The sequence below is a fragment of the Rhea pennata genome, chromosome 6, assembly GCF_028389875.1.
Source record: "Rhea pennata isolate bPtePen1 chromosome 6, bPtePen1.pri, whole genome shotgun sequence".
Lineage (NCBI taxonomy): Eukaryota > Metazoa > Chordata > Aves > Rheiformes > Rheidae > Rhea > Rhea pennata.
The window spans coordinates 26,301,321-26,315,260 of record NC_084668.1 but is presented as its reverse complement, the minus strand read 5'-3'; the positions used below and the strand labels follow the sequence as shown (position 1 = coordinate 26,315,260).

Below are 13,940 nucleotides of genomic sequence, written 5' to 3'. Positions count from 1 at the left end.
TTGTCTGATTGCAGATCTGTTTTTCTGCTGTTTTTCCTCTTTCCAATTTCCCCTTTCTTTGTGTCCTTATTCTTTTTGCACTGTCAGGAATCTCTCCTCGTCTCTCTGGCTTGATGCAAGCCAGCAGAGACCTCCTTTTTCAACGATGGTAGCGATTTTTGGAAGATTTCTGCTCAGCCTTTGGAGGCCCTGTAACATGTTTATTCCAAACAGTGTATTTTCCCCACAAAATACATTATTTCTGATGAAACTTCCAATAAATACTCAGCTTGAAGCAAACACCTGATAAGATGAACTGAGTTAGATATGGAAAAAAAATTGTAGCTAAAAGCAGGGAGTTGTCAGTCAATCCTTGTTTGACAGGTGTTACAGCTTGTGCTATTTCAGTTTAAAAATGCAAGTTCCCTAGTTCCTGTCAAGGCTCTCTTCAAAGAGCAACTCTTTGTTAAGCAATTAAATATTTTTTTATGCCTAGACTTTAATACATACTATTCTCATTTAAAAATAAATCTTCCTAAAATAATACAAACCCTCTTTAAAGGAGACTCTCCTTATATGTTTATCATTGTTTAAAGACTCTGGTTACTTTGGGTTTTCTCTGATAGAAATTGGATGGATTAGCGTCATTCTCAAAGTTGCTAATGTAGTAACCAGATAAATCCCCCTGTCTCTAAACAGAAGGTGCATTGATATCCTTTTGAGAGAAATCAACAGATGGGATATCCTTTTCCTAGCTGCTTCATAGGCTCTCTGTGTTCAAGGTGTGGTTTTTGAAAAGTTGCTGTTCCCAAACTGCTACTTTAGTTATTGCCAATACAAGTAATTTGGTCATCAGCCTAATTCTTTACAAACTTACAGCTTCCGCATACAAATCCTATAATTTTCCAAGTCCTCCAGAAAATCTGTTTCTTTGCTATATGTCCCATCTCCGTATTTAGCTTGGATTTAGTCTCGCTGACGTTTCAGCAGCATATATTTCTTTTACTGGTCAGCACAGAGAAAAGTTAAGAAGCTTTTATGGTCATGGAGTTGCTTCGTTCCCATGTTAGTAATGTGTTCATGACGCAGAGAAGCTGTTTAAAGAGCAAGATTTGTTAGCTGTATTACAGGTATTAGAACATTGAGGGATGTTTTGCAAATAGGCTGTGAGGGAAGCAGCCGCAGCAGCGGATTTACAGCCTAAGACCAACAGGCCACGTGTGTTGCACCCACTATACTTAAAGAGTTCAATAGTTGCTGCTTACAAGATCTCTTGCCCTAATAAAAATTCTAGAAAACCTTTATAAAACTCTAAATTCTCAGTGTTTGTCTAATGAGTACGAAGTATCAGCTTATGCAACCTGGCTGCTTTTGGTGGGTGGCTTTCCTGGCTCTCACTTAGAGCTGCGTTGCGTTGTTCCAGGAGAAACCAAGAACTAAGGTGTTAATTATTAGTTGAGAAATAATAAGAATTTAGCATAGAATTAATTCTTTTTGTATGCTTTCTTTCTGAATGTGGATATAGTTAGTGGTCTTTTGTTTTTAGATACTCTCAACCTTATGACAATTTTAGAATACAGTATGGCAATTTAAAGTCGTAGTGTGAAACCTGCCTCTCTGTAGCACACCTGAAAGCTGCTGATATGCAGGTTTGAAGCACTGAGCAGCCCATTGCAATCACCTGAGCAGAGCTGATTTGAAGATCTATCACTCAAGCTGATCTTCTACTGTATGCAGTCTATGTGGTCTCACAGTGGAGGTTTCAAGGACTTTAGCTTCACCATATTAGCACTGTGGAATACGTGTGAACATAATCTTGTTCATATATTTGTTAGAAAAAAAAAAGATTTATGCCTTTGCCAGCTTTGTATTTCATTTACTTAGATTTAATATAAAATCACAATTTTTTTTTTTTTTTTTTTTTTTAATTTCAGGACAGGTTTGATTAGAAATGGAATATTCCTTCGAAGATCTGTTTCTAAATACAGGGCTTTTTAAATCAAAAGCATTTTTCTTAAAAGCATTTTAAAAGCTGTTGGGGTAATGCATTCTACTGATCAAAAAACCCAAATTAGAACCAAAAACCTCATTGCTGACTTTTAAATGAAGAAAGAATTATTAGTCCTAACTCACTGCAAAGAGTGGATGACAGCTGTCAGCCAAAACACAAAATTCTCAGTTCTGAACTGCTTCTCATTGATATTCAGCCATTTTACGCATTGATATTCAGGCATTTTATGCATTTACATTCAAATATGTATTGGTATAATTTATTATTTTTCTAGATTTTTATTTCAATATGTGAAAGGTAATAGTATTAATTTATTCCAAACGATTAGGCTTCATGTGTCTTTAGTCTCTCTTATTCACAGACTTAATCAAGGCCGTGAGTTTGACCCTAGCCTCTCTTGCACAGTTCAGGGTTATAAAGGTGATTCAGGTCTAGCTAACGGGACACCGTTCCCTTTTATATATTATTGGTGCTCTTAGCAGTCTGGGAGCAAGAAAACTTCCAGGAAAACTTAGGGCAGACTGTCAAGAGGAAAAGGGTCATTTCCAATATCAAATCAAAAATCAAGAGTCTCGCTTAGTCCACACATTATCAAAACTTTTCCCACTGTAAGCTCCTAGACTTGAGTCTTTTGGCAGGATTCTGCTGAAAGGTAATTTTTCAGTTTTGTGGGTTCACATTATTTTATGGTCAAATGGTAACAGACAGCAGAATAAGAATAGCTTTACTCTTGGGGTATGTTATTGGCTTGAGTTCCTGCAAGTCTCAAACTGTGGAATGTTTTTATTTTTTGCTGCATCTGGAGGCAAGATGCTTTTGGTAGTGTTTTTTGTTTAGCTTAATAAAGCTGAGTATCGTGAATAATAGTGTGCTTAATAATAAATAACAGTTATATAGCATCCTCTATCAGAGGATTTTGAAGAGTTGTAAACATCTTATTTAGGCCTTCCTAAATAAGATGTGGGTTGTAAATACTTTTATCTCAATTTTAAAGATGAATAATGTAGGGCTTAGTCAGGTGAAGTAACTCATGTACAGTTAAACTTGTGAGCCAGTAGAGCCACAAAAGAAAGGGAAATTGTCATATTCCTTAAGGATTAGCTAAAACCATTAGGTTTTGTACTTGACTTTGTTCTATTTCTCAGGTTTGGTTTTTCGTGGTCCTAAAAACTCATCTTACAGGTACAAAGTTTTGTGCTGTAGCAGGAGAGTGATCAGGATGGATTAAAAAAGAAGCTACTGATTTAATACTTGAACCTGAATTCAGGTTAATACAAAAGAAAGCAGTGAACCTCAGATATTTACATTTTTCCTGATTCTCTATTTGGATGTGTGTCCCTGCTTTTGTCCTAAAACATTTTCAGCATCTTTCTGTTTCTCTCCATCTACTACTAAAATCTCATATCTTGTCTGGAGCAAAACCATGATGTTTCCTACTGTAAGGATTAATTCTGTAAACCAAAGGATTGTCGATGCTTAGCTGGTTGATAGCCCCAGTTGTTGTTCACATTATAAACTCGATCCTTTTAGGTATCTAAGCACTCACCTGTGAATAAGCCATCTAAGAAAATGAGACCTGATTCAGAAATTTTTTTGCTGTGGTGTCTCGCCCATTCTTCCGTTGTTTGGAAAAGTCTTTCACAGAGATCAGATGTAAAATTCTAATTATCTTTTTCATGACTATTTCTAACACCAGTGGTAACTCATTTTTAGAATGTTTTTTCTAAGGTTCCATAAATTGTTTTTCTAAACTAGAATTTATTTTTAATATGTAGTAAATATATAGGTGGGTGAAGGGGAGGAAAGGGAGGGAGAACAGTCCCAGCACTGAAAAAAAGAAAAAAAAGAAAAAAGACATTTCTCAATTTTCTTTTGACCTTTCTGCTTATCATAATTGCGCTATATGGGCAGAAGGGAGGGGAAAGGAGAGATTAGAATATTTACCTGTTTTTTGGTTATTGCTTTTTTTAATAACCGAATTTCTTAGTTTAAGCTAGTGAAGCACAAAGGGAGGGAGAGGACAGGACAGCAAAAGAGCTGAAGATCCATGATTTTTATTATTATTTTTTTTATCAGTTGGGCAGCATGGAACACTGTTCCCTTTGCATATGTTGGTCTAAATCACTATTTTCGACTGATTTAGGAGAAGCAAAATTCTACTGAGACTCATTTTAGGCCTCCTGAGCAGGCTCCAACAAAGTGTTGCAAAATTCAGCTAAGTGAAAAACCTACTGAAACAGTATCTACGCCAACTGAAGATTCACAGAGTAGTGATATTTCAGTTGGCTCCCTCTCTAATTGGGTCAGAGCACAGCCCAGGCTGTGGAAGGATGTGCGTTGGTAAAATCCGGAGTGTTAGCACACAAGATGGCTAAATGGTCATACTAGTAAATATGCAGAGCTATGCCTCCCAAGGTAATGCTGAGGCAAAAAGGTTAATGCAGGTCTTGTTGGAAGAAATGAGTTTTAATTAAGTAGGTAAAGAGAAATTATACTTGAGCATACTATTTTCACTTCTAGTGCTTACACCTCAGTGGCATATTGAAAATCTGAAGAGGATTCAGAGAAAAACTACAAAATGAATTGAGGCTTTAATAATGACAGGCTTAAGGAACTTAATTTATTTAGTTTGTCAAAGAGAAGGTTAAGAGCTGATCTGATTGCAGTGTATAAATACCTGCATGCTCAGAAGGTATCTGACGTTAGGGTGCACTTAATCTAATACAGGGAAGCACAACTAGGTCGAGCAGTTTATAATAGACACTGTAAAGCAAGGATTTTTAACTGTGGGAATAATCGACCATTAGCATAGCTTCTGCAGTGATGTTGTGCATTTATTGTAGCTGGAAACTTTTAAATCAAGGTTTGGATTTTTCTTCCCTTTTCCCTAAAATTTAAGCTCTTGGTGACCACAAATTATTGGACTTCGTAATAGGAAAGGCTGAAACTCTCCAGTGGGTAAAATCATGTCCTGCGTTATTCAGGAAATCAGACGTAGTGATTCCTTCTGGACTAAAACACTATGAATCTGCAAAGTGCTTTTTTAAAAGGGGAACATGCAAGAGGGTAGCACAGCAAGTGATTCTGCATCATGCTGTAGGACCGAATGTAGAAAAGCGGTGAGAGGAGTCTGCCTGCCCCTAGGAGGACACGGAAAAGCAGCGTCCCACATGCCGTTATTCCTGCCCTGAAATCTTGTGAACAGAAATAGTGTCAGATTTTCAAAAATAAAATTAGCTCAACCAATACTTCTGAAAGGAAAATGATGAAGCCAAATTTATTAGCATTTCATTTCTTTTGAGACGTGCCCTTTTAGTGTTCTTGTATAAGGAATGAAGTAGCAATGTAAATTCCCAAATTTTCTAATTTTTAATTTTTTTTTACGTACGCAGTGCTATTCTAACAGCTCTTCATGGGTGTCTGTATTATTTGACGTGTAAGCAAATGAATTATAGCAAGATTTTTGATTTGTTTTAAGATACCTTTTGGCTGAATTCACTGACTAGTAGTGTGTGGTGGTCACAGCCATCACAGCCACAGCTAAGCTGAATTGATCCAGAGAGGGAGAGGCAGGCGCAGCAGGAATTTACACTCAGCTGGTCTATCTGCAGAGTACGATGTTTCGGGAACCATGTGAGAGGGAAAGGAGTTGTTAGTCCTAGTGGTCTGTCTTCTGTCTCGGCAGATGCAAGAAGTGCGTGCTGGTACCTTTCTACACCTGGAGGAAAGATGTGGATATAGAATTAAAAAATAAATAAATAAAAGGGAGAGAGAGATCGAGAGAGAGATGATGATGCATGAAGATCCTCAATTACTAGCCATTTACCTCTGCCTGAGTTCTCTGACTCCAAACCACTGTGAGGAACATTGAAATAGAAATACGGGAGGATGGTGTTTAGGGGAAGGGAAAAAAAAAATAAAGCTAGCCAAACAGAAGCTGGGTGAGGATGCTGGTGAGGATGACACACTGAGCTAGTCAAGCAGGGCTGATAACCCGGGAACACCGGCAGACTTCTCTCAATAAAATGAAGTAGTGCAAGTCAGCAGCACTGACTCACTGTTCCGTGAAATGCAAAATAAACAAGGACATATATAACAGTATACTGCTCACTTCAACAGTAAATTACACTTAGCATTAGCCCAATGAGAGATGTGTTCTGTGTTGTGACAAAAGCAGCACTAATATAAAAAGAGATTCTTGCTGTTTGCGTTTGCCAGAGCATATAGGCTATCACATCACAATATTTGATTTTTTTTCCTGTTTTTTTGTTAGGTTTTTCGGCACTATTTGATTATACACTGGACATTTAAAATGTGTTCTGATGAGTACATGTATTCACTCGTATAACTACATCAGTCATCGTAACGTGTAGAGTTCTGGTAGGAGAGCATGTAAATGGCAGAGTTCACGATAAGCTTCAGTATAAGCTCTGTAATGGCAATGTGCCTGGCTTTCCTGAAAATTGTAGTTCACACACAGAATGGATTCATGCCGGTGGAAGGCCTTGTGATCTCGAAGGAAGTTTGTTGGTGTTTGCCTGAGAAGCGGCGGGAGGAAGCACACAGCAGGAGTGCTGTCAAACAGTGTAGAAAAATCCCAGACCTTAATTTAGATGCTGCCACTGCATTGGTATCTTATCTCTCCACTGCTTGCTGCTTTTGATTACCAGAGGGAAACACTGGATTATAGTATCAGTTTGTTCTATATTCTGTTTAAAGTTTTGCTTCATCAGAGTAAAATGGCATGGCATGCCTTGGGGCCACACTCGGTGTTTTTACAGAAGCTTCTTAATCACCAGTGGTTAAGTGATACTCACTTAAGTCTCTTATTCCCATTCATTGATATTTTGTTTACAAATGCTTCTCTAATATGCAACTCTAGATTTGACCTAAGAGTTATGTCATGATATGAGATAAGTGAAAGGGCTAAATTCCAAGTAACAATTTTAAACTTTACTCGGAATTGAACAGAGATCCTATCTGACAGAGTTCCCTTGCTGTGAAACAGAGGCATCGTTACTGCTAACTGTGAGAAGGCAGGATTTTTGAGTGTAGATCTTGGTAGGAGTGATGGCAATAGCATGTATGATGCCTGCCTTAGCCTGCTTCAAGAGCTAAGTGGATTAGGTAGAGAAAGAAAATTTGGAGATGAGGGCATTAAGTAAAAATAGCAAATGTAGATCAGTGCTCAGTCTCTAACCCAGTTGTCTAACTAGCAATTTATCATGCAACTTCATCAAAGTTTCAACTCAGAAAGGGATCTGGGCTTATACAAACTTTTAAACTGGAGATTGCAGCCAAGCACAACTAATAAAAATATTCTGGATTTGCATTACTACAAAAACAGCTTTTTTTTGCAATATAACATCACCTCATTCAAATAATAGGCTTAGAAATGATCCTAACTTTTCTGTTGTAGCAGCTTATGACAGGATCAGTGTGATTCATCATCCTTCTGAGGCTCGCAAACAAAAATTGGGGTTTCTGCTGTTGGCTGTGTATAAAGAGCCTGTTAAAATACCTTATAACCATCCATTTCATGGAAGCAGTTCTCCCAATGCCCTTACTCAATTTATTTTTCTACTTCCGAAATGTACTTTACTGTCTCTTAGAAGTCTATGTCAGTTCCTAAAAGGTACCAGGGAAGAATCTGTGGGTGCCAGAACATACAACTGGGCAGGAGAGAGTTTCCGTTAGCAAAATTTAGGCAATTAGGAAGAAAGCTGAAGACAAGATTTTCTGCGTTGCATTTTCTGAAGTGCTCCTGGTATCCTGTTCAGGACCAGAGAGAGAATTTGTAATTTGCCATTTTTTATGGAAAATAGAAGAGTGCTGTCTAAACAAGGGAGCAACAAGAGAATTTAAACTGTGGTGCAGCTGATTTTCAGGATTGTTAAAAATTTAAGAAATATGGATGGGAAACTTGGGAATGTCAAGCTGACAGAGTGGTAGGTGAACAGCCGGTGTATAGGAAAGCTGATGAAGGGAGACAGCTGTATACTGACAAGGCTGTGCTGGATGTGGAGTAGTACTGTTCAACAGCAGTGTTTACCTAACGTACTACTAATGTAATATGTCAGAGAGCTTAGACTGGAATAAAATCAACAAAAACTTCTGGATGAGTAATATGAAATCTGCAGGTATTGAAGTTACCTGACTAAGAAGAGAAGAAATATAGATTTGATCACTGAAATAGGATGGTGACGCTGACTTTGACGTGCTGACGGAGATGGCAGTGAGGATGCAGAGTGAGACCTCAGTTATCTCTACCTCTTCCGCAAATCGAAATGTAGTGCTGCTGTAGAGATGATCTAGACTGCTTGGTGGAACAGTTGGTTTAGCAGCCCAGAGAAGAAGATGCATCTATTTATTCAGTCCTAAATAAAGCTCAGGATCTGTTTCAAAATCTTACAGTTGAAGAGCTGCTCTGTAACTGTGACCATAACTTTTAAAAAAAACCATTCGTTAAGGAACAGCAAGGGCCAGAAATCTCACCACAAGTGTGCTTAAGCAGATCTACCTAGAATGGAGAAGGTTGTTAAAAAGAAGTTAGAGGTAGGTAAGAAAAGCTTTTAAGTGATGAAGAGATTGCTAAAGGGCACCATGGATTCAGCATGTATCACACATTCAGAAAGGCTGAAGAAAAGGTAAAAGGAAGCTGGGCACAGCTGAGTAAGGGAAACTGTTAGAAACAATAAGACATCCTTTAAAAAGCTGAGGGTGAGACTATAAAAAAGGTCACAGACTTTAGCAGATAAAAAGCAAAAACAGAATAAAGAAGGCCAAAAATGTTTGAGGAGAGAACAAGAAAAGCAATCGAATGTAATACTGATCATTCCTCAAACACATCAGGAGCAAGAAGAGTTTGGGAAACTCTGCAGGGCCGGTTGGTGACCAGACTTTAAAAGGCATTTAGAGGGCAAAGCCACCGCGAAGTCCTAGTAATGACACTGAGTGACGAGAACATGCCAGGACCAAGTGGTGCTCACCCAAGAGCCCGAAGAGAATTCACGGCTGAAATTGTTGAGATACTGCTGATAGCGTGTATCAGCTCATCTAAAACCGCTTTGGTACCTGAGGTCCGACAGGTGGCAAACACGGTGCAAGTTTTTAACGCTCGTTCCTGGGGGCTCTGCGAGCTGTTGAGCGGCCGCGTGATGAGCCGTGCGTAGCTGCTGGCGCCGCGGGGTGAGGTCTGGCAGTTCCGGCAGGTGATTCCTCGGAAACATCGGCTCAGAGTTCAGTACTGATCCACCGGGAACACAGTGCTTGATTCCTGTCCGTCTCTTCGAAAGTATTCAACTGAGTTGTTAGAATGTGGTAGAACTGAGAAGGAATTTGCATTTGCGGTGGCTGTTCAGCTTCTGTTATTATTTTATTTTACAGAACCGTTCTCTAAAAACTGGCACTGCCCGCTGGGCCGAGTACGCTGCGTCACTTCCTAGCAAACGCCTCGGTGAATCGCTCCCTGCCTCTTCCCGACTCCCTCCCTCCCTCCCTGCGGTGGAGAGGATAATTTTGTGTAGTTACCTGCGATCACCTTACCCTGCGGCATTAATTTTCTAACAGAGAGATACTATTTTACTTTTCCAGCGTGCTGTAATCCACCCCGGTGTCTGATATGTTTAAGGCCTATCCATTGCTAATGCCGCGCTCCTTGAGTTCTGATCGCGCCCGGAGTAGGTTCGGGGCTGCGCCTTGGGGAGGGTCGTTAGCGGCCGCCCGGGGCTGCGCCTTGGGGAGGGTCGTTAGCGGCGCTGCGGGGGGCGGGAGCGGCGCTCCGGGCCCGCGGCCTGGGCCCTGGCGGCGGCGGCCTGGGCCCTGGCGGCCCCGCGTTCGCCCGCCGCCCGGGCTCCCCGCGCCGTGCGCTCCCCGCGCCGTGCGCGGCGGCGGCGGCGGCCTGGCGGTTGCCCGACGCTCGCGCCGTGGACGGTTACCTGGGCCGCTCGGAGAGGCACGCGCTGCTCTTCCTTTTGCCCTTCCTGCCTTTTGTAAACGGGACTGCGGACGCTGGCGGGTGTTTTGGCTCGCTCTCTCTCACTGATCTCGCACTTCGAGCGGTTGTGGTACTTCTTAGCATTACTCTTTAGATTAGTCTAGTAGTTAGGAGTTAAGTTGAAAAGCAAAACGTATCTTCCGTTCAAGAAAAAAAAAAAATCATGCTATTCCCTAACGACACCGTAATATTTAACTGATATTATAAATGTGATGATATATGTTCACTGACCTCTCTGTTATAAAATGAATGCTCAGAAAGCTTTTATTCTGCATGTATAATTGTGCTATATTTATTATGCAGAATGATGCAATAAGTGGTATACGTCAGAAACAAATTATTTTGTTGTATTTTAATCTGTTCAACTTTACTCTGATCCTGGAGATGATGTTTTAAACACTGTTATATATATCCTGAAAACAGGAAATGATACTAATTTCAGTTTTTATTTTAAACTATATCATGCTCATTGTGATAAAGCTGTAGTGTCATCCGATAATTCAGTTGTTCATTCTAGATGATCTGTTTTTAATTTTGCAATTATTTGTGTTAATATGACACTTTTATGGCTGTGAAATACAGTATTTAATGGCAAAAACTGATTTAAAAAAATTATAACATCTCTCCAGAAAATGTATATTAGTAATGATGTTTACAAAATTGAGCATTTTGATTTGAAGGAATGTAGCAAGAAACCTATCTGACCTTTGTCCAAAAATATTGTTCATTGAATGTTAAATGTTAGCTAATAGATTATCTGAAAACCTATTCTTAGGCAGGTATGACACAAAGCATTTTTTTGAATTCATGTGTTTGTACATGTGCATATATGCAGAAAAAATCCTAATTAGTGTAGTTTTCTTTTCTCTGGAAGGCTAAACATGTAATAACGGAAAATTAAAATATTTTTCCCTTGAGTTAAGAAGTTCTAGAAGCACCTGATTTACTATTAAAATTCTTTACTAATGAATAACTAACTTCAACTTTTCTCTCTTCCTTTTATAATTCATCTTAGTATCAAAAGTGATGGGTACCATACAGGATTAAATAGCCATATTTGGTTTCTTCAAATAGTACTGTAAAGGGAAGAACATCACTGATGTCATTGAGCAAAACAAGCTTCAGAAAATTAGAACTTTGTGGCAAGTTCGGAGTTACGATATTTAAAAAGAAGTAAGCAGTTTCCAGTTCCTGAAAATCTTCAGTCAGACCTAGAATTACTATATTCAATGATTCACTTATCTCAGGATTTTCATAGTGTCAGAGCATTTTCTGAAGCATGGTAAGTTCTGTAAGCTTCCTTGGTGCAGGTGCTCCGTGCATGCTCCGCTAACCTGGATGCTCTCAGTGGTCCCATCCCTTGCCAGCTCTGCTTTGGAAATGTTTGGGGATTGCGCCAACTTCTCCTGGCAAGCGATGGTTCTGATGAAGCCTACAAAGAACCTCCTCTCACAAAGAGGTCTTCATGGGAGAACATTTTCCAACAAGTGCTAATATTTATCAGCAGACAGAAAAATAATCAGAGATAAATAACTCTGCTTTGAGCAAAAATGCTTTTTAATAATGTGTCTCTGGAATCAGCAAGTCATGCAGGAAGGCTTTCAGTGGGCTCTTTGCGTTTTGGATGTTACACTGGGGCCCTGAGAGCGTAGAGCATATGCAGGGTTAGGGGAGGGGTGAGGTAGTAGCCTGGGGGTGCCAGCAGCAATGAAGCTGCCTTTTTTGCATAGGCTCTGGCATGCTACCAGGTCCCTAACCTGAGTTAGATATAATTATTATGAAGCCTGAAATATTTCCTCTTGTTTATCTAAAAGAAAGAAAGAACAGAGAAAGCTTTCAGCAGAAAGTGTTATTTTTTAGCTTTCTCCATAATGTATATTGCCTTGAGAAGTTGTAAATTGATTATTGTTTGTTCTCCAGATGGATCCTGTGCAAAAAGCAGTCATAAACCATACATTTGGAGTGTCCATTCCCCCAAAGAAGAAACAAGTTATTTCCTGTAATGTTTGCCAGCTTCGATTTAACTCTGATGTGAGTATTGGTTATTTCTATTTATTTTTTTTCTTTTTTTTTTGTCACAATTGATGTGATTAATCCAAACCTCTTTCTTTCTTTTTTTTTTTTTTTGGGGGGGGGGGGGGGGAACTCTACAATTCTGCCTATGTTCTGAACAGCTTGTTGTGCTGATATTCTGTCCACTCAGAGGTGGACGTCTGTACTGGTATTTTCTTGCGTGTTCCTGGCAAGTAGTGGTTTTTACATGTAATCGTGCAGCAGAGCCTGCCACCACTAAGGCAAAATGACCAGCCGATCACCTGGAGCTGACTAACACGCACCTTCCTTCTTGAGTTTGAGGACTAGGCAGTGTAGCTTTTCTCATGTTTGAGACTGCAGCTCTGTAGACACCTGCTTTTCAGTTGAACATTGGCTGAAGTGCTACCCCAAGAGATTGCTGTGCTTCGGGACAGATGTGGAAGAAAGATTACTGCGATATCCAATGTCATGTCTGTTGATGACACTGCATTTGAGAGGCTATTAACCTTCGAGAGGTACTGCATAAAGAAATCCTGACATGACAGACTTTTCCAATGTGTTCTTTTCATTTCATAACTAGTTTTCTTCTAGAAGTGGTATCTCCTCTTTTTTTTTCCTGTTGTTCATACATACTTTCTGATAATAAAAGTCTCTAGATTTCTTAAAGTCCAGTCAGTTTTAGTGGTAGTAAATATGAACCTTTACTTCTATCAGTCTCTTGAGCGTGATCAAGTACAAGGAAGCTGTCTCTTGAGGTATAATTCAGAAGAGTGTTATTCCAAAACAGTACATTGACTGAGATGTTTAAAATAGATGTCCAATTAAAGGTTGTCTGCATAGCTGGAAAATTAAAGAAATTCAAGAAAATTATGTTTAAGAAAATTACCACCTTCAACACTTTGAAAGTATGTATTTGTTCATGGAAAATATTTACTAATGTCGTAAAGCTAATATCCAAAAAATCTGAGATTTTTTTTTCTCAGATGCACTTAAGTGATTTGCGAATATTAAGTATTTTGTTATTATTTCAAAGAGAAAGTTATTTCAAAGAGAAGACAGCAATTCAAAGCCACTCTGCCCTCTTTGATACTGCTAGAGAGTCACAGTATAGCTCCCATACCGATTACTCTATTTTTCCCTGCATCTTTACACTTCGAAAAAAATCTCTTAAGATGTGGTTTCCCTGGTTTGGCTTGTCTAGACTGGCAGAGATTTTAAAGTATTGCTTTCTTACCTTCAAACTGATTCCTAAATGAAAAAAAAAAAAAAAAAAAAAAAGCCTGTTGTCTTTTGACTAGCTTATTTACTTAAACTTTTTTTTTGAAGTGACAATATCTGCTTAGTTAACATTTCAGAAGTACTGCATAAAATTTAGTTCATCGGTCTTTCCTCTTCAAGGCTAGGAAATCTTTCTGCTCTGATACTTGGTCCCAAACAATGCTTTTTAATTGCTTTTGTTTTGTTTTTCTTTTTTTTATAAATTGATAAAAACAAGGAACCAAGAAAGTTAATATATATGAGCATCTGTGGATCTAAACGTAGCTTCTGAGTTGGGCCTTATTCTGTCACGGAGGAGGCAGCTCAGCCTGTTTCTGCTCTGCTCTCTGCTTCTGAGGTCAGAGTCCCTCTGATGAGTGATCCTGTCCCTAGAGAAGTAGCTTGCTCTGTCTGCACTGACATTCAGGTGGACAAATAGCACTTCAAGGCAGTCATATTGATTCACGACTTAATGGCACAAAACAATGAAGAGCTGAAATACTGTATTGTTTTGTACATCTGCCAACCAAGCAGTATTTCCTATTTAGGCTTATTCACAATGTGGAACAACAAGTATCATATGCCACTTTCAACATTGCCATTACAGCAATGCATGGGAGATTATATCCTCTTTTTGGATGGATATATTCATCGTATGTCATT

At 39.2% G+C, this 13,940-nt stretch overlaps 1 protein-coding gene across 3 annotated transcripts in view; it reads left to right on the top strand.

Annotated features, from left to right (window-relative positions):
* Nucleotides 1-13,940, top strand: part of ZNF385B (zinc finger protein 385B) — a 138,692-nt gene that overhangs the window by 88,040 nt on the left and 36,712 nt on the right. For 2 of the 3 annotated variants that reach the window (XM_062578806.1, XM_062578807.1), the window contains one exon: nt 11,907-12,017. In XM_062578806.1, the coding sequence (XP_062434790.1) occupies nt 11,907-12,017 (111 nt within the window). Of the gene's footprint in view, nt 1-6,140; nt 6,155-11,906; nt 12,018-13,940 lie in introns of all 3 variants that reach the window. The other variant, XM_062578805.1, reaches the window with a different exon arrangement.